General features: G+C 41.0%; 1 protein-coding gene across 1 annotated transcript in view; it reads left to right on the top strand.

Moving 5' to 3' along the window:
• Positions 1 to 20,678, top strand: part of LOC126457185 (lysophospholipid acyltransferase 6) — a 147,753-nt gene extending 127,075 nt beyond the window's left edge. Inside the window, exons 9-11 of the mRNA XM_050093275.1 lie at positions 4,051 to 4,248; positions 5,865 to 6,016; positions 19,301 to 20,678. Coding sequence (XP_049949232.1) covers positions 4,051 to 4,248; positions 5,865 to 6,016; positions 19,301 to 19,439 — 489 coding nt within the window. The 3' untranslated portion in view covers positions 19,440 to 20,678. The remainder of the gene's footprint in view (positions 1 to 4,050; positions 4,249 to 5,864; positions 6,017 to 19,300) is intronic.
• Positions 20,679 to 20,932: the final 254 nt, after the last annotated feature.

Here is a 20,932-nt window from a genome sequence, read left to right as displayed (position 1 = left end):
AACATGTTTCTTACAGCTCCTGGCCCAGAGAGCTCAAAGGAATAACAGGTTTGACAATTGAGACCAAACTGCTGATCCGTGATTGAGTGCTGGCTTAAATGGATACAAGGCAAGTTGTTGATGGGTGTGTGACATGGTATAGGAAAGTACTGCTCGCAATTGCAGCATCATAGCTGTGGAAGCACCATTTACTGTTGTTATTGTCCAAAACATTTACTAAAATGTGGGTTGAGCTTGGATTATTGTTTGGCTCACAGGTGCTTGTGCCTTTTTTGTCGCAGGCAGTACCTAGCATGTGATCACCTGCGGGATGCGTGTGTGTTGGAGGGCAGAAGGTTGCTTTCTTGTAGTAAGCACACTGCAACTACACTCTGTAGTAGTCACCTGATGAAAGCCTGAGAACCTGAAAATAAGTTAGTGAGTAAATAAGTAATAGTTGCAGAACATCAAACAATTGTTTCATTTATTGTTAATGTTGTTGTGTTCTGTCCTTCACTAATGGAAGATTCAGTTAATGATATTTCTGGATGAATGTAAAGGAAGTATGCAGGACATTGTATCAAATGTGATTATCTGTGTTTTGGATGATGATTCATATGAAACCTTTAAATAATGACTATACCTCTTGTATCATCTCAAATTGTGCATGGTACTGTTACTTTCATAGCAATATTTACATGAGACAAATAAGGAAGTTTAGCTCCTTGTAATGGAAGGAGGAAGGAAGGAATTTCCAGTTTATGGTTGCTACGGGCAGAGCAGCACAAATCACCTCAACAGATTTATTCATGTTACAGACTTACAGTCTCAAGAATTAACAAAAGTTTATTTTACATACTACAGGATGATACTGGCAAACAAAACAGTTAACAAATATTTACAGACTGACTCTACCCTTCCTACCTTTTCCAGTAATGGATCTCCCATACCTTGTCTCACCAGTCCTTTGCCGTAGCCCACATACCCAGTGTGTGGCCACAAAGGAGCACTCCTCTCATGCCTCAGTTTCACCCTGGATGATATCAGCTGAATCACATACTCTGCCCAGCATCCTCCTGAATACCCTCTCCACCCGTCCCATAGTGTTATTCCACCACCTACTCAACCTACGTAATATCCTTGTTTGTCCCAACTCCATCCCTGCTCTCTACACCTTGCCTCACAGCTCATATAGATGTAGGTCCTTCCACTATCACATACTCCAGTCCTGTCACAGGCCCCTCCTACCCCATTAAAGTCTGTGAAAGCAGTCACATGATTTACCAACTTAGTTGCAGCTGCTGTGTCACATTCTATGTCATCACGACATCTAACAAGCTGTCTTTCTGCTTGAATTGCCGCTGCCAAATTGCGGCCAAAAGGCTGTGGGCCCAGCCAGTTGCTGAACATGCCACACAATGTGCTGTGCTTCACATCCTGTCCCAACTGTATGATTGCAATTAATAAAAGTTTTTCTGAGTTGTGCAATGGGAACTCTCCCTACAACCAATCCTTCGATCCTGTAACACCCCTGGCCTCAGCCTTTGCTAGACCCAGTCCTCCACCTGGCTATTTACTTCGCTGGTTCCACTCCAGTACTGCACATGTCTTCTATCCTGCCAATCCACCTACAGAGCCCTTTCCCCTTCCCTTCTTCTCTCCTTTCCTGTCCCCCTCTCCCTTCTCAACTACCCCAGCACAGCCTACCACTGCTACAACTAGGAGGCCCTGTCTTGTCTTGCTCCTAAATGCATCTTTCCCCGTGCCTACCCTGTTAATCCCTCACCCTCCCTTCCCAACACCTGTTCTTACCCCTACTACCCACCTCAGGTAAACTGCTGCTCACATCAGATGCAGTTGGGCCGAAGTGCCTGGAGTCAGCAGCTGTGTGTGTGTGTGTGTGTGTGTGTGTGTGTGTGTGTGTGTGTGTTTTCTTCTTCTGAAGGAGGACTTTGCCTAGAAGTTGAAATATTTATAGCATTCTTTTTCATTGTGTTTGTCTTGATCTCAACGCTGCCCCCATAAGGAGCAACAATCTGTCCTGTCTCCGGATTGACTTGTTTTGATTTCACACTAATGTTGGATACCTATATCTCATTGCCTACACGAATGTGGAAAAACAAATCATTTCCATCTTGTCAGTAACACACCAAACACTCTTGTCTGCTTGACATTCATTAATGTTTCTACTGGTCAGTAAACATTTTTAGTACCCACCTTATTTACACTATGTGGTCAAAGGTATCCAGACACCGGCTGAAAATGACTTAAAAGTTCATGGCACCCTCCATCAGTAATGCTGGAAATCAAGATTGTGTTGGCCAACCCTCAGCCTTGCTGACAGCTTCCACTCTCGCAGGCATATGTTCAATCAGGTGCTGAAAAGTTTCTTGGGGAATTGTTGCCCATTCTTCATGGAGTGCTGCACTGAGGAGAGGTATCAATGTCGGTCGGTGAGGCCTGGCACGAAGTCGGCATTCCAAAACATCCCAAAGGTGATCTACAGGATTCAGGTCAGGACTCTGTGCAGGCCAGTCCATTACAGGGATGTTGTTGTTGTGTAACCACTCCGCCACAGGCCTTTCATTATGAACAGGTGCTCAATAGTGTTGAAAGATGCAATTGCCATCCCCAAGTTGCTCTTCAACAGTGGGAAGCAAGAAGACGGTTAAAACATCAATGTAGTCCTGTGCTGTGATAGTACCACACAAAACAAAAAGGGGTGCAAGTCCCCTCCATGAAAAACGTGAACACACAATAACACCACCGCCTCCGAATTTTACTGTTGGCACTAAGCACACTGGCAGATGATGTTCACTGGGCATTCACCATACCCACACCCTGCCATCAGATTGCCACAGTGTGTACCATGATTTGTCACTCCACAAAACATTTTTCCTTTGTTCAGTCATCCAATGTTTACACTCCTTACACAAAGCGAGGCATCGTTTGGCATTTATCGGCGTGATGTGTGGCTTATGAGCAGCCACTCAACTATGAAATCAATTTTCTCACTTCCCACATAACTGTCATAGTACTTGCAGTGGATCCTGATGCTGTTTGAAATTCCTGTGCGATGGTCTGGATAGATGTCTGCCTATTACACATTACGACCCTCTTCAACTGTTGGCAGTCTCTGTCAGTCAGCAGGTCAGCCTGTACACTTTTGTGCTGTACATGCCCCTTCACATTTCCATTTCACTATCACATCAGAAACAGTGGACCTAGGGATGTTTAGGAGTGTGGAAATATCACATAAAAACGTATGACAAGTGACACCCAATCACTCGACCATGTTCAAAGCCTGTGCGTTCTGCAGAGCGTGCCCCATTCTGCTCTCTCACAATGTCTAATGACTGCTGAGGTCGCTGATATGGAGTACCTGGTAGTAGGTGGCGACACAATGCACCTAGTATGAAAAATGCATGTTTTTGTGGATGTCCAGATACTTTTGATCACATAGTGTACATTTTTTGAGATCTTAGTTTTTTCATGTCAGACGTGTCAATACTGATGGTCCAACATGAGAAAATTCATCAGCTAGGGCACCAATCATCTGTTAGATCAAAGTTGCACAGTTTAGTTTGTTTGGTTACTAGACTTACCAGTCCACTTTTCATTATGCATATTTTCAGTCACTTTTTTTGAAGTATCAGCATTGTAGCTCAACATTCTGTTCCCTCATTATTGTTGGCCTATATACTATGCACAACTCTTGTGACACTGAGCAGCTGCAGATCCTTTTGTGTACAAAAGCAGTATTAGAGCCTGCAGTTGAAAAGTGGTGGGAGCAACAGTTTTCGAAGTCATTGTTATCTGCTTTCAGCTGCTGGCATGTGACTTCTGAATCAAAACAATGACTTTTGTGGCTTCATAAACAATCAGTAGGTGGTGCTGCCTTCATAAAATTTGTTCTGAGCTGCTATATTTAAATGTACACAAACAGTCTCCCTACCTTTCAAACACCTTTCTGTTCCCTAGGGAATATCATGGAAACTGCGTTTTCCTAATTCAAAACATCTGAAGTACAGTTATTGCATATGGTAAACAGCAGTTTTCTTTCTTTTTCAGCTTGGTCTAAGCCTGCATGACAGTATTGAACAGTGGAACAAAGGGACAACTCGGTGGTTACGTATGATTGTGTATGAAAGGGCTGGTAAAATGAAGACTGTATTAACCTATGCTCTGTCAGCCCTTTGGCATGGTTTTTATCCTGGATACTACCTCACTTTTATGAGTGGAGCCTTATTCACCTTTGCAGCACGTGCAGTAAGTTATTGATTTACGTGTACTTAAAAAATGTCTGTGCAGATGCATACACAGATAAAATTGCATGGAGGGGGACTGTTGTGCTTATGGAATATCATTTTACAAGTACCCAGTAAATCAGTATAAAACAAACTAATTGGTGTATTAAGAAAATGAATGATTTAAGGTAACCTTATAGCAGAGACACTGTGTAGTGGAAAGAGGTTGAGATGATGTAACTGAATTTTACTATCAATTCAGCCCAAATAGCCACAGTGACAGAATGCCTATTTCAATTAAAGACCTAATTAAGGTGGCCCTATACACTAGTAATATCTAATTATACACTTGCTTGACTAGCTGGCACTAGAACAGAAATGTTGCAACATAATAATAAAAAATAAATTTATTAATTGTGATGGTGCACAATGGTGCTTAACTGTAGTAACAGTTTGACAGGTAGCACTTGATGTGCTACATTTAATGCAACAACATCTAAATAACTTCACTGCCCCCTGGCACTCAATGATTGTCACTATGACCGAAAGCCTTACGCAGACACTTGTAGATAGCTGTTACTCCGTAAATAGTGACTGCTAAGTTGGAATTGTGTCTTTTGATTGGAACTGCAAGAACTTCAAGAACTGTGAAGCTGCTGGAACAAAGCAAACTTCAGGAATTGTAGGAACTGAGTTAGTGTTGGTAGCTTATCATCTTTTTTGCTTGTTGGCAGAAAGATCACCATCTGTGCCAGTATGAGGCAGACGAAAAGTAATCTAAAATTTCCAACATTCTCTCTGGTGGCTGCAACACTATTGGTGGATGAATATTATATACTGATGGACATGGGGCTGAAGCAGAAGATATCCCAATTCGCAAGCACCACCTTGAAGCAATTACCCAGAAATGAGAAGGCACCTGGAAAGCGGTTGTGCCTGTGTGGTGATGGTCTCTCATGGTATTGCTATGTACCTCTCAAGCTATGTGCACAGTAAAAGGTATTCAACTAGGAACTTTAACACTGCAGGTCAGCTTTCATACTTGCCTTCTTCTTCACTGGATGCAGGCAGGGGAGCTAGGAAAAAGAATCCTTCGTAAGTTGCTAATTTTCACCCACATGTTTTTTTTTGTACACTTTTCCCCCAAAGGAGGAGTAGTTGTGAGGTAAGGTATAGTTAGTCATAAGTCTAAGGGTTAAGGTAGTCAGTTTGGAGTTGACAGGATACTGGCAAAAGTGATAGGTATTCAATAGTTCCACAACCATGGACATAGAGTGTGTTGATGTTACCTTCCTATATACCAAGCATCATGGATACTCATGTCATAGGTCACTCTTTTTTGTTACATTTCATAACTGTGCTAGTTATCTATACTTCAGTCTGATATAATATTCAAAAGGTTATCAAAGCAAATTCATGCTGAATTTAGTAACTTTTAAAGGGAAATTAAGTGTTACACTGGCTCAACACAAACTGTGCTTGCAGATAAAACAAAAAATGTGTATTTTTTGGCATTATTTTATCATAAATTTGTACATGCACCAGTTTCTTATAAGTTGAAATTGTGAGTCCTCTGCTTTCCTCTTAATTTTCTAATTTGTGTGTGAGAGTAATAACACAAATTTTCTCTCCTTTCAGGTGCGAAAAACAATTCGACCCTATTTTCTGGGTTCAGATGTTTCAAAGACTGCATATGATGTGCTGACCATGCTAATAACACGTATTATCATGGGTTATATTACATTTAGCTTTATTCTTCTTGAGTTTTGGCCCAGTGTCCGACTGTATTTGTAAGTAAAGCTGCACTTACCTAAACATACACAAATAAGAATCAGAATTTACTGTAGCCACATGTTGTTTACTGAAAGTAAAGTGTTTGAAGTTAAATTTGTAGTCTTCAGTGAAATCTTAATAACAGTGCACAATTGTAAAATTAGTTTAGTTGGTTTTCCATGAAATGTTCAGAAACAGTTTAATTTAACATTTCTGACCCTACATTGCTCAACCATGCACCACTTTTCTTTAATTTCACAAACTTTTTTCTTATATAATACATTTTCTCTAACATTCCTTACATAGAAGTTCATTTGATTTAACTAGCCTCTTTCTAATCTTAATGTGTTCCATGCCCTTATTGTAGTAAGCGCACTTCAGGTAGACTTAGACAACCATTCTAGTAATATGTAACACTTCCACAAGCCTTGATAACAGTTCTGCATGAGATGCTGGATATTAGCGTCCAACAACTATTGTAGCTAATTCATATTTTCTGGATATGCCTCTGTGGCCAGAGACAGTGGTTATGTGTGAATGTGTGGCATGCTTCTGTGTGTGTGTGTTTTTTGTCTAGTATTTTTATTGTGCCTGTCTGCAACTCAGTATCTCCGTTATATGGTGAGTACCAATCTACCCTTTTCATAATACTGTCAAAATGGGAACAGTGATACATTTCCTCCAAAAATTTCCGCCTATTTCTGCCACACTATCTTCATTACATTTTTGTACGGATTGTGTTGATCTATTATGAGCCTAGCAAGACATCTCTGAATTCCTTCAACATCTGTTGTCAGTCTATTTCTTAAGATCTCAAAATACTGGAGCTCTAGAACAGGCTTCACTTGCATCTTGTCTGCAGTTCCTTTACAGAAGCATCATTCCCTCCTAGTCAGTTTAAATAACACATCTTACACAAGTTTTTACCTTAGCCAAATGAAGCAGAATCACTCAGGGCAACTGTGTCGCATGTCCTCACCTTTTATGATAAACACTCAAAATTCTGACCAATTAGTGATATATCCATTTGCAGGCATTGAAACCATCCCTGCCAGGACAGAGTGTCCTGTGGATGTGATGCAAATGGTAGCTGAACTATCTAAGCAAGTTGCAACTCTCCAAATACAGTATTCCAGCCATGTGTTACAATGGTAGCACCCTTCTATAGTTGAATTCTTTTATCTTGGCGGCTCGCGCATGCCCGCCCAGACGCGGGAGATTGCTGCGTTGCCAGTTGCACACGACGCACGCGCCAAGGGAAACAGCGCCATAGTATAGTATAGTTCGCAAGCTTACGTTTAGGGGGGAGCGCGCAGTTTATGAAGTAAAGCCACCACGGCCGCATTAACCCTTTCGCTGCTACAGAGACGTGCTCCCCGCATTCCGCGCTGTGCACGATTTTGTCACTGCACTGCTCGCCTGTGCTGACACATGGTGTTTCCGACTGCTTTGACACACTTATCATTCGATTCCACAAAAACTATTTGGCCCAAAAATTAGATTTTTACACGTCTACTTGATTGATACCTTCCCTCCACTTCCTTTGATCGACTGAAGTGCTTTAAAATAAAGCCAAACGTGCCCGGTGTAAATAAAACTTTTATTACAGTCGCGAAAGACGGAATATTTCTCAATATTACATACGACACCTATGTGGTACTTAAATTAAATGAGATATTGTTATACAGTAAATTTTATATGAAATTTAGGTACCTTGTCCACATTTCATTCTCAACATTGTGGCAACTAAAATCGACCATACGGAAAGTATACCCTATGGTCTTTTACCTCTGCAAACTCTTCAAAATTTCGTGCAATGGTTTACTACATTTAATGCTGCACAATAACTGGGTTGAACATCGAAACAAAATTAAGTTATTTATGGGGGGAAGGTATCAGTCAAGAAGATGTGTAAAAATCTAATTTTTAGGCCAAATAGTTTTTGTGAAATCGAATGGTAAGTGTGTCAAAGCAGTGGGAACACCATGTGTCTGCACAGGCGAGCAGTGCAGTGATGACAAAATCGCGCACAGCTCGGAATGCGGGGAGCACGTGACTGCAGCAGCGAAAGGGTTAATGAAGAGACAAAGCACTAGAAATTTCAAAAAATTGCATTCAAACGAATAAAATTCATGAAGTCAGACACTTCGATATTGTTTCAAAATAAAAAAAATATTTAGCATCGCACAAGGTTTGAACTCGTCACCTTTCAGTTACTAACCCAACGCCTTAACCGTTCCGCTAGTACAGCTCGTCATGCAACGTTTCTGCATAAGGAGTCTAACAGGTCACGCAAAATTCTGACAAACACTGTTGGTATGCCTATGAATTACTCGCACTTCGTCGAAGTACAATAGGAAATTAACAATTACCACTGTTCTTTATTGCGAAAAAGCGGTTCGTGAAATTGATACAAACACCTTTCCTTGCTATCGCCTGAATTAAGAGTCTTATTGCTTGTTTGGTTTAATTAATTAATAGAAAATGAAGCAATTAGTATAAAGAATGGTTTTTCCAACTTTCAAAAAACAAAGTCTGCTATCAAGACATTGCTTTTGTTCTATTACTTTGTTTATGACTGAACGTTTCTAAAACTGAAGACATTCGTCCGTGCTCTGCTCTGCAGTCGAGATCTGGCAACGTCGTTCTCTGTTCATTGGCTGACTGTATTTTTTGACGTCAGATGCGCAGAACGAACCTAAACTCGGCCGCCAACATAAATGACGCGCACTTTAGCAGGAACGGGCACTCACCCACCAGTGACAATATCTGCTAATATCACAGAAAATTTGAAGCTGCAGCCCAGCAGTGTCAACCGCCACAGGGAAAACACCACCAGAATCAATAGCAATAGTGGTCAATTTCAAATGGCATAGCTGTCACTGTGCAGAACAGAGAACTTTACTGTGCTAAAACTCCTCATTGATACAGTTGATGACACCTAAATATATCCCTCCTCTCACCTGTCATGTTATAATACTGATGGCAGTTGTCTGTAAACTGCAAATGGATTGTCTTTAAAGACCTATAGCCACATCAATTTGTTTCTCATTGTCAGCTTCAATCTTCATTGTGAATTTGTATGGAGATTCATTGTTGCTGATGTGTGTAAGTAAATGTTGGAGGAGTTTCAAATCCACATCCAGCCATACATATTTAGGTTTGCATGATCCTCTCCCAATCCTTGGACCATTCTGAATTTGAGTGACTACTATGATGATGGGACATTAAACCCTTATCTTCCTTTGCTACTTCCTTTCTGGAGCAGATTTCTTATTTCATGGTGGCCTCCCAGGTCTTTGACTGTTTGAATCTACATCACAGTTGTCTCCTCATGGACACCTATGCCATATCAGCAGAGTTCCATTACATATGTATTGAAGACCTACTTGTAATGTTGTACAGTGAGGCAGACATGTAGCCCAACAACAGCAGTTGTTCACTAAATGAAATTAACACAGCTTAGTGGTTAACCTGCCAGATTGTGTCTTTAGGGTGATGGAAGTAAAATTCATGAATCCTGCCATCCCAAGAGAGTGTGGAAGCTATGTCTCAGGTTTCACAGCTCACAATAGCATATAAATTGTGCCATTTCCTGAGCTTGAAAAATATTTACCAACAATTTGTGCACAATCATGCACATTCAAAGCACCTCACAATAAATTTGCAGAAGGTTCATCAAAACCAGAAAACACAAAGATGTGGACTGATGCAAAGAAAATATCCTTTGCCAGAATAAAAGCTGCTGTTACATTATTAACTCATCCTCTTCTTGGCATGCCTCTTGCACTTGTGGTAGACACGTTTTCAACAATCACTGGAACTATATTACAACAAAGTGTACCACGTGACTAGAAAGCTTTGGCTTTTTTAAGCAAAAATTCATTATCATCAGAAATAAATTGGTCCACAGACAACTGTGAGCTTCATACAAGCAGTGTGTCATTAAAAAACTTCAGTCCCATGCTTGAAGGTAGATATTTCACCCTTATTAGAGACCACAAGCCACTCAGTCTTCACCTTCTATTAGAAGCCAAATAAAGTATCACCATGACAGTTGGACTTCGTTGCACAGTTCATCTCAGACATTCAATAAGACAATGGTGAGCACAATGTGCCACCAGATGCACATGGATACTGTTGCAAAGAAACTCGACTTCATAACACCTACCAAAGCTCTCGTAGGAGGCAACAAACTGGAGATATTCCTTGAAGCATCTTCAGGATTACAACTCCAATTTATTCAGTTATCACACTCAAAGACATCAATATATTGCTGTGTATTGACATCACAAGCACAACCATTCATTGCAATAGATTTTTGCCAGCAGTAATTTACTGTCTCTGCAATCTTTCTTATCCAGGAGTAAAAGCCAAAATACAACTTGAAAAAGGAGATTTGTTTAGCCAAATCTTGAGAAGAACTGTGAAGCTTTTGACAACCAGTGTGACACCTGCCAGCACAACAAAATAACATGGCATGTTACAGCTATAGTCAGTACTTTCACCCTATGTCCTTAACAACATCATTGGACCCTTACCACCATAAGAATAATACCAGTATTACATAACAAGCCTATCAATAACTTTAGCCACAACCTCCTTTAAAACAATTTAATTCACACCTATTTAAAATGCTACTCAGTTCACTTGGCATGAACTAAATTTGAATCTGTGCCCACCTCTCTGCTGTTAGCCGTATCACTGAATGGCACTGTCACTAAGTAAAAGCCTCACTCAGATTCCATGTCACAGAGTGTTGGAATGACAGCTTTCCTAGAGGCCTGTTAGATCTCCAAATAGCTTTCAAAGAGAATCTGAGCTCAAAACCAGCTGAATTAGTGTTTGTCTAAACACTATTCTGTTTGAATAATTATTCACTAATATGTTAAACAATAATACTGAAACATCAGACTTTACACAACATCAGTGTTCGCAGATCTGCACATTGTGCCCAGCAATTTCACAAGAATAAACTATTCAGCAACCATTCATTTTGTATGACTCTCACTATTCAACTGTAACTAATATTTTCAATATAACATGTGAGGGGGGAGGGGGGGGAAGCAATTACACAACTTTTTTCCCTGAACCTTGAGAAAATTTTTTGTCCCTCCATAAATATTATAAGTGTCAACATTAATATATATTGTTAAACATTACAACAAGTGGAGCTTAGCAGTTTTGGTCTGCAATTTTGTTCATCCATTCATTTACATTCCTTATTAATAAGACAAATCCGCACTGTTTTTTCTTTGCTACATGTGAGATTCTTGATAAATGTGAACAAAACAGTCTTATAAAAATTGTCGTTGCTTGGTACCTTGCTTGTTGTGCAGAGTTGAAATTGTTTTTCAGTATGTAGAGTGCCTATTTCAATGTCATATATATATATATATATATTCATATATATATATATATATATATATAGAGGGAAACATTCTAAATGGGAAAAATATACCTAAAAACAAAGATGATGTGACTTACCAAACAAAAGCGCTGGCACGTCGATAAACAAACAAACACAAACATACACACAAAATTCAAGCTTTCGCAACAAACTGTTGCCTCATCAGGAAAGAGGGAAGGAGAGGGAAAGACGAAAGGAAGTGGGTTTTAAGGGAGAGGGTAAGGAGTCATTCCAATCCCGGGAGCGGAAAGACTTACCTTAGGGGGAAAAAAGGACAGGTATACACTCGCACACACACTCATATCCATCCGCACATACACTGACACAAGCAGACATTTGTAAAGGCAAAGAGTTTGGGCAGAGATGTCAGTCGAGGCAGAAGTGCAGAGGCAAAGATGTTGTTGAATGACAGGTGAGGCAAAGTTTGCCAAGGTAATCCCATTCCTGATGTCCAGGCGGAGCTTCAAGGAATCCTCAGAACCTTAGGCCCCCTACAAAACCTTTCACCTGACTCCACCAACCTCCTGACCCCACCGACACACCGCACCCCTACCTTCTACCTTCTTCCTAAAATTCACAAACCCAATCATCCCGGCCGCCCCATTGTAGCTGGTTACCAAGCCCCCACAGAACGTATCTCTGCCTACGTAGATAAACACCTTCAACCCATTACATGCAGTCTCCCATCCTTCATCAAAGACACCAACCACTTTCTCGAATGCCTGGAATCCTTACCCAATCCGTTACCCCCGGAAACCATCCTTGTAACCATTGATGCCACTTCCTTATACACAAATATCCCGCACTTCCAGGGCCTCGCTGCGATGGAGCACTTCCTTTCACGCTGATCACCTGCCACCCTACCTAAAACCTCTTTCCTCATTACCTTAGCCAGCTTCATCCTGACCCACAACTTCTTCACTTTTGAAGGCCAGACATACCAACAATTAAAGGGAACAGCCATGGGTACCAGGATGGCCCCCTCGTACGCCAACCTATTCATGGGTCGCTTAGAGGAAGCCTTCTTGGTTACCCAAGCCTGCCAACCCAAAGTTTGGTACAGATTTATTGATGACATCTTCATGATCTGGACTCACAGTGAAGAAGAACTCCAGATTTTCCTCTCCAACCTCAGCTCCTTTGGTTCCATCAGATTCACCTGGTCCTACTCCAAATCCCATGCCACTTTCCTTGATGTTGACCTCCACCTGTCCAATGGCCAGCTTCACACATCCGTCCACATCAAACCCACCAACAAGCAACAGTACCTCCATTATGGCAGCTGCCACCCATTCCACATCAAACGGTCCCTTCCCTACAGCCTAGGTCTTCGTGGCAAACGAATCTGCTCCAGTCCGGAATCCCTGAACCACTACACCAACATCCTGACAACAGCTTTCGCATCCCGCAACTACCCTCCCGACCTGGTACAGAAGCAAATAACCAGAGCCACTTGCTCATCCTCTCAAACCCAGAACCTCCCACAGAAGAAACACAAAAGTGCCCCACTTGTGACAGGATACTTTCCGGGACTGGATCAGACTCTGAATGTGGCTCTCCAGCAGGGATATGACTTCCTCAAATCCTGCCCTGAAATGAGATCCATCCTTCATGAAATCCTCCCCACTCCACCAAGAGTGTCTTTCCGCCATCCACCTAACCTTCGTAACCTCTTAGTTCATCCCTATGAAATCCCCAAACCACCTTCCCTACCCTCTGGCTCCTACCCTTGTAACGGCCCCCAGTGTAAAACCTGTCCCATGCACCCTCCCACCACCACCTACTCCAGTCCTGTAACCTGGAAGGTGTACACGATCAAAGGCAGAGCCACGTGTGAAAGCACCCACGTGATTTACCAACTGACCTGCCTACACTGTGATGCATTCTATGTGGGAGTGACCAGCAACAAACTGTCCATTCGCATGAATGGACACAGGCAGACAGTGTTTGTTGGTAATGAGGAACACCCTGTGGCTAAACATGCCTTGGCGCACGGCCAGCACATCTTGGCACAGTGTTACACCGTCCGGGTTATCTGGATACTTCCCACTAACACCAACCTATCCGAACTGCGGAGATGGGAACTTGCTCTTCAATATATCCTCTCTTCCCGTTATCCACCAGGCCTCAATCTCCGCTAATTTCAAGTTGCCGCCACTCATACCTCACCTGTCATTCAACAACATCTTTGCCTCTGCACTTCCGCCTCGACTGACATCTCTGCCCAACCTCTTTGCCTGTACAAATGTCTGCTTGTGTCTGTGTATGTGTGGATGGATATGTGTGTGTGTGTGTGCGAGTGTATACCCGTCCTTTTTTCCCCCTAAGGTTAGTCTTTCCACTCCCGGGATTGGAATGACTCCTTACCCTCTCCCTTAAAACCCACTTCCTTTCGTCTTTCCCTCTCCTTCCCTCTTTCCTGATGAGGCAACAGTTTGTTGCGAAAGCTTGAATTTCGTGTGTATGTATGTTCTGTCTGTGTTTTTATCGACCTGCAAGCGCTTTCGTATGGTAAGTCACTGCATCTTTGTTTTTAAATATATTTTTCCCGCGTGGAATGTTTCCCTCTATTATATATATATATATATATATATATATATATATATATATATATATATATATATATATATATATATATATATATATATATATATACACACACACAAAATTCAAGCTTTCACAACCCACGGTTGCTTCATCAGGAAAGAGGATAGGAGAGGGAAAGACGAAAGGATGTGGGTTTTAAGACAGAGGGTAAGGAGTCATTCCAATCCCGGGAGCAGAAACACAGACACACACACACACACACACACACACACACACACACCCGCACATATACAGACACAAGCAGACATATGTAAAGGCAAAGAGTTTGGGCAGAGATGTCAGTCGAGGCGGAAGTACAGAGGCAAAGATGTTGTTGAATGACAGGTGAGGTATGAGCAGTGGCAACTTGAAATTAGCGGAGGTTGAGCCCTGGTGGGTAACGGGAAGAGAGGATATATTGAAGGGCAAGTTCCCATCTCCGGAGTTCTGATAGGTTGGTGTTAGTGGAAAGTATCTAGATAACCCAGATGGTGTAACACTGTGCCAAGGTGTGCTGGTTGGGCACAAAGGCATGTTTAGCCACAGGGTGATCCTTGCCTCTCAATCATTCTTGAAAATCCTTAATCCTACTCCCAACATCACCACAGCTGAAGCCCAGGCTATCTGTGATCTGAGGGCTGACCGATCCATCGTCATTCTTCCATCGGACAATGGTTCCATGACCGTGGTACTTGATCGTCGGGAGTATGTGGCTGAGAGACTGCGTCAGCTTTCAGACAACACTACATACAAATTTGCTGAGGTAATCCCATTCCTGATGTCCAGGTGGAGCTTCAAGGAATCCTCAGAACCTTAAGCCCCCTAAAAAACCTTTCACCTGACTCCATCAACCTCCTAACCCCACCAACACCCCGCACCCCTACCTTCTACCTACTTCCTAAAATTCACAAACCAAATCATCCCGGCCGCCCCATTGTAGCTGGTTATCGAGCCCCCACAGAACATATCTTTGCCTACGTAGATCAACACCTTCAACCCATTACATGCAGTCTCCCATCTTTCATCAAAGATACCAACCACTTTCTCGAACGCCTGGAATCCTTACCCAATCTGTTACCCCTGGAAACCATCCTTGTAACCATTGATACCACTTCCGTGTACACAAATATTCCGCACATCCAGGGCCTTGCTGCAAAGGAGCAGTTCCTTTCACGCCGATCACCTGCCACCCTACCTAAAACCTCTTTCCTCATTACCTTAGCCAGCTTCATCCTGACTCACAACTTCTTCACTTTCGAAGGCCAGATATACCAACAATTAAAGGGAACAGCCATGGGTACCAGGATGGCCCTCTCATACGCCAACCTATTTATGGGTCACTTAGAGAAAGCCTTCTTGGTTACCCAGGCCTGCCAACCCAAAGTTTGGTACAGATTTATTAATGACATCTTCATGATCTGGACTCACAGTGAAGAACAACTCCAGAATTTCCTCTTCAACCTCAACTCCTTTGGTTCCATCAGATTCACCTGGTCCTACTCCAAATCCCATGCCACTTTCCTTGACATTGACCTCCATCTGTCCAATGGCCAGCTTCGCACATCCGTCCACATCAAACCCACCAACAAGCGACAGTACCTCCATTATGATAGCTGCTACCCATTCCATATCAAACGGTCCCTTCCCTACAGCCTAGGTCTTCGTGGCAAACGAATCTGCTCCAGTCCTGAATCCCTGAACCATTACACCAACAACCTTAAAACAGCTTTCGCATCCCGCAACTACCCTCCCGACCTGGGACAGAAGCAAATAACCAGAGCCACTTCCTCATCCCCTCAAACCCAGAAACTCCCACAGAAGAACCCCAAAAGTGCCCCACTTGTGACAGTATACTTTCCGGGATTGGATGAGACTGAATGTGGCTCTCCAGCAGGGATATGACTTCCTCAAATCCTGCCCTGAAATGAGATCCATCTTTCATGAAATCCTCCCCACTCCACCAAGAGTGTCTTCCCGGCGTCCACCTAACCTTCATAACCTCTTGGTTCATCCCTATGAAATCCCCAAACCACCTCCCCTACCCTCTGGCTCCTACCCTCATAACTGCCCCCAGTGTAAAACCTGTCCCATGCATCCTCCCACCACCACCACCACCACCTACTCCAGTCCTGTAACCCGGAAGGTGTACACGATCAAAGGCAGAGCCATGTGTAAAAGCACCCATGTGATTTACCAACTGTCCTGCCTACACTGTAAAGTTTTCTATGTGGGAATGACCAGCAACAAACTGTCTATTCGCATGAACGGACACAGGCAGACAGTGTTTGTTGGTAATGAGGATCACCCTGTGGCTAAACATGCCTTGGTGCACGGCCAGCACATCTTGGCACAGTGTTACACCGTCCGGGTTATCTGGATACTTCCCACTAACACCACCTTATCAGAACTCCGGAGATGGGAACTTGCCTTTCAATATATCCTCTCTTCCCGTTACCCACCAGGCCTCAACCTCCGCTAATTTCTAGTTGCCGCCGCTCATACCTCACCCGTCATTCGACAACATCTTTGCCTCTACATTTCCGCCTCGACTGACATCTCTGCCCAAACTCTTTGCCTTTACATATGTCTGCTTGTGTCTGTATATGTGCGGATGGATGTGTGTGTGTGTGTGTGTGTGTGTGTGTGTGTGTGTGCGTGCGTGTTCGGCAGTCCAATATTGGTGCAGTTCCAGTACTCTGACAAGTGAGTGCATTTTTAAATGGAGACTTTAATATTTCAGCATTCTGTTTGTCCACTTTAAACACCAAACTGATTAACATGTGGCCAATCAAATGTTTTATTCCATTTATTGACTTTACACAATGCTGTAATTTCTTAGGATTTATTGTCTTATTCAAGAGGGGGAGGCTGACTTTCTATTCATCAAAACAATTGTTACAATAAATAGTGTGTCAATTTTTTTTCTTTCAGTTCCTGTAAACTCTCTTTCATAGCGAAAGTGTAATAATACTTGTTTTTGTAACATTCACAAAAAATATTGTTAAACTGAGATGTATCATTGCTGTTTGATTATCTTGTGTTGTTGAAAATTTGTATACATTCTTCTTTGAGTTTCAACCAAAATTCATTTGGTGGCAGCTACTTTTTGCAATGACTTCATGTAGTATGGTTATATGCAAAGACACTTACATAGAGAGTATCTACCTTGTGGAAGGTGACTTAAACATAACTGTTGTCATAAAAACATTGTCAAAAAGTGCCTTGGATATCGCAAGGTGTTAGTGAGGTGGAACCGACGGCTCCTCACCAAGGAACAAAGAAATATTCAGTGTAGTACTGCACTCCACTTACTGAATGAAAGATGATGTAGATGCAGGGACCATCCATATCACACCAACTTTGTTTCTAGATTCGACACTTCCTAGAACCTAGATTTCCATACAACATTATTGTGATGTAACTGTAACTTGGGAGTATTTCAAGGGGGTGCTACAGGACTGTTACTGTTCATGATATATTTACATGAGCTGGTGGACAGCACTGATAGCTTCATGAGACTGTTCACAGATGATGTTGCTGTATGTAGGAAAGTTACAAAACCAAACACTTCTTGTAAGGATTAGCAGATGTCGTTGACGGTACATAAATGTAACGTACTGTGTGTGTGTATATAGGTGGGAAAGCCCATTAGTGGTCAGTTACAATATTTGCTATAAATCACTGGAAACAGCAACAACTGTAAAATAACTGGAATAACTATTTGGAGCAACCTAAAGTAGAACAGCCACATAAAACTATTGTAGCAAAAACAGGTGCCAGGCTGAGAATCCTAATGAAGTGTAATTCATCCATAAAGGAGGCATATTCCAACTCATTGTTTGAACAGTTCCTGATCTGTCTGGGATCCTTACGAAGTAGAATTAATGAGGAGGTTAGAGAAATTGAAATGAAGAATGATACATTGTAACATGTGTTTGATCAGTAAGTGCAAGAGAATTATGGAAATTTTCATCATACTCCAATAGCAGAATACTACATATTAAAACTATATGGTTACAATCTCAAACATCTATGATGTATGCATGCAGACTCAAATAATGAATGAAAATTTGTATCATAGCCAGGTTTGAATCCCAGCCTTGAAACATATTTTCATTCGTCACTTCAGTCTGCATAGGTAATACTACAAAACAGATTTTGTGCATCATTGAGAGGTTTACTGTTAACATTCCTAGAGCATACATCCCAAGAATAGTGGGGCAGCAAGCTATTCCTTCCTATACATCTCACAGAATAAAACACATGAAAAACAAGATGTGAGGGCTTGTACAAAGGCTTAACAATGTCATTCTTCCCATGCAATGTTCATGAATGGGATAGCAAAGTCATATAAATGATAGTAGTACCAGAATGCCCTCCACCATATACCATACGGTAGCTTGCAGAGTGTAGATATACATGTAAACTTTTGTCTGTGACTTACAGTTTGAGAATAAGTGTGAGGGTGTTTTTTGTATGACAAGTGGTATCATGGATCAGTTACTATACACCAGAGAATATGATTCAGAAGATGAATGCTGACTAGAGAAAAATACAAGGAAGGGCTTTTACGTCTACATATACATACGTACCCTGCAAACTATTTTGAAGTGCAAAGCAGAAGGTAAAATTGTACCACATATTAGTGCTTCTTCTCATTCTAATCACATATCCGAGCCAGAACTTTTCTGTCAATAATGAAAGTCTTAGAAACTGTCTTTGTTCCAAAAGATGTGTCGCTTATTGATTTTTATCACAGCAAAAAGATAATTAATATAGCATACAACAGCAAGTTGTTGGTAAATGGGAAAGTTGCCTGTCACAGGAAATTATGCACGATCTACTCAGGACATTCTTCTTCTGCATGAAAACTCACCTCATATGCCAGTAATTAATTCCATTTAATTCACTGTACTAGTTTCTTATAGTCCTGGTTTATCTATCCCCAATGTATTCAAACATTTGGGCTTTTAAAAAAAGGTGTTACAAGGACAACATTTTTAGTTGTCTCTTGGAGGCCCTCAGCGCGCCTCTCGTCTTTTCTAATAAATGCATCATAAGGCTGCATATCTATCAGAAAAATGTGTATATTTGTTGAAGGAAACTATATAAAAAAATTATGAAATGCTTTTGTAATTTTATCCATTAAAAAAATGCAGTTTAGTTTCGAATGAGCCTTGTGTAATCCATGAAAGACAGCGTTACTAAAATACTTTCCACCTGTCATAAGAAAATAAAAATATGCTTTCACTGATATCCTTTTTATGTTACTGACTAAAGTGCACTGGTGAAATTTATTTTTCAGGCATATGTACCTGTGGCTCCACATTTTGGGCATTCTGGCCTTGGTTGTACTGCCTCGCCTATTCCCGTCATCTAAGGAGAGGCATGTTGCTGCTTCCAAACCTATTTCCAATGGTGTGGCTGCCAACAAATATGACTGAATTATGTGTAAGCCTTTTTAAATAGTAATGTTGTATATATAACAAACATATGAAGACAGAGAGAGACTCACAGAAAATATGTGACTTACTGGTGTACATGTTATGCTTGCAAGTAAAAGTTAAAAGATTTTCTTTTAACTTTATTTTAGTCTTTTGATATTGTAAGAGGCAAAATAAATTTAACAGACCCATCTAGTAATGAATGTTGAACTGATATTTGTTAAAGGTTGTCTAGTTTTGTCAAAAACTTTTAGTCATGTGGACTGGGTTTTAAGTTGGACCAAATGTCAATGTTTTAAAAACATGCATTTTAAAATAAAAGTGTAATTCAGTGTTTGCTGAGAGAAATGTTTTTACTATTTGACTGTTAACTGATGGACTGTATATTTTAACAAAATGTTTTAAATGTTATACATTTCATATAATCATATTTTCATGGATGTCATATACAAGATATGAAACCCATCATTGTGAGGATGTATGTATATCTCATGTTGTCACATTGTACTGGTGTTAGTAACAAAGATATATTTTACATTGTCCAATTACCTGGCAATCACAATATGTAACTAATAAACCCTCAAAAGTAAATTTCAATTACTGTTAATCATGTATACATAAAGGCACAACTGCATCAATATGCATGTGTTTAACAGTTATAGGTAGTATCTGTTCAGCTGAGCATCACATTTGTTGGAAATCATTGTAATCACAACTCAGTTTCATTTTCATAATTATCACTGAAACATTAAAAAGTATATCTTGCATATAAACTAAATTTTACTTACTCGCTGTAGAACAATGAGGCTTTTGCAAGTTTATTGTAATTTTGCTTCATGCTGTATAATTCTGTTGCAATATCCAGTGCTTCCCCCATGTATATGTTAATGGCACAACATAGTGTAACCCATATTTACAGGTAACTTCTTCAATGTACTGCTCCAGTACGAATGTTGCGTGGTTCAGTGGTAGCCGTGTTATTGCCTGGCTACAGGCAACACTATTATGTTATCAACTGTGTATGTGTTTGACAACAAATTATTTCAGGCAAAATTTATGTGTACAGATGATGCAGCACTTTTTGTATACAATTTGCATTTAACTGCAATTGCAATTTTTGTAAAGCATATATTCTAGAATGACTGAGAAAACTAATACATGCAATGACATGTTATTTGATCTCTTTATTGCCTCTTTTTGTGCATTTCCTCAGAAAGAGTCAAAGAACTGTCCCTTATAATAAAGTGTGATGGTGCTACACTGTGTACGTGTGATTATTTTTATTGCAGTGTCTTAATTTGTTCATATGTATATATGTGCTGCTGCTGCATAAACCAGTGTTTACTGTTGCTTACCTTCTAAAAGGACAGACATCTCCTTGGGTTATTGTCCTAGAAAGCTTCCTTGAGTTATTGCCTTAGAAAGCTGTATATAGTGCATGGAATAGCAGCTTCTGTGCTTCATCAAGACAGGAGGCTATGCCAGCAAAAGTG

The sequence above is a fragment of the Schistocerca serialis genome, chromosome 2 (assembly GCF_023864345.2).
Source record: "Schistocerca serialis cubense isolate TAMUIC-IGC-003099 chromosome 2, iqSchSeri2.2, whole genome shotgun sequence".
Taxonomy (NCBI): domain Eukaryota; kingdom Metazoa; phylum Arthropoda; class Insecta; order Orthoptera; family Acrididae; genus Schistocerca; species Schistocerca serialis.
The sequence above is the reverse complement of the archived record's forward strand: the minus strand, read 5'-3'. Positions and strand labels throughout refer to the sequence as shown.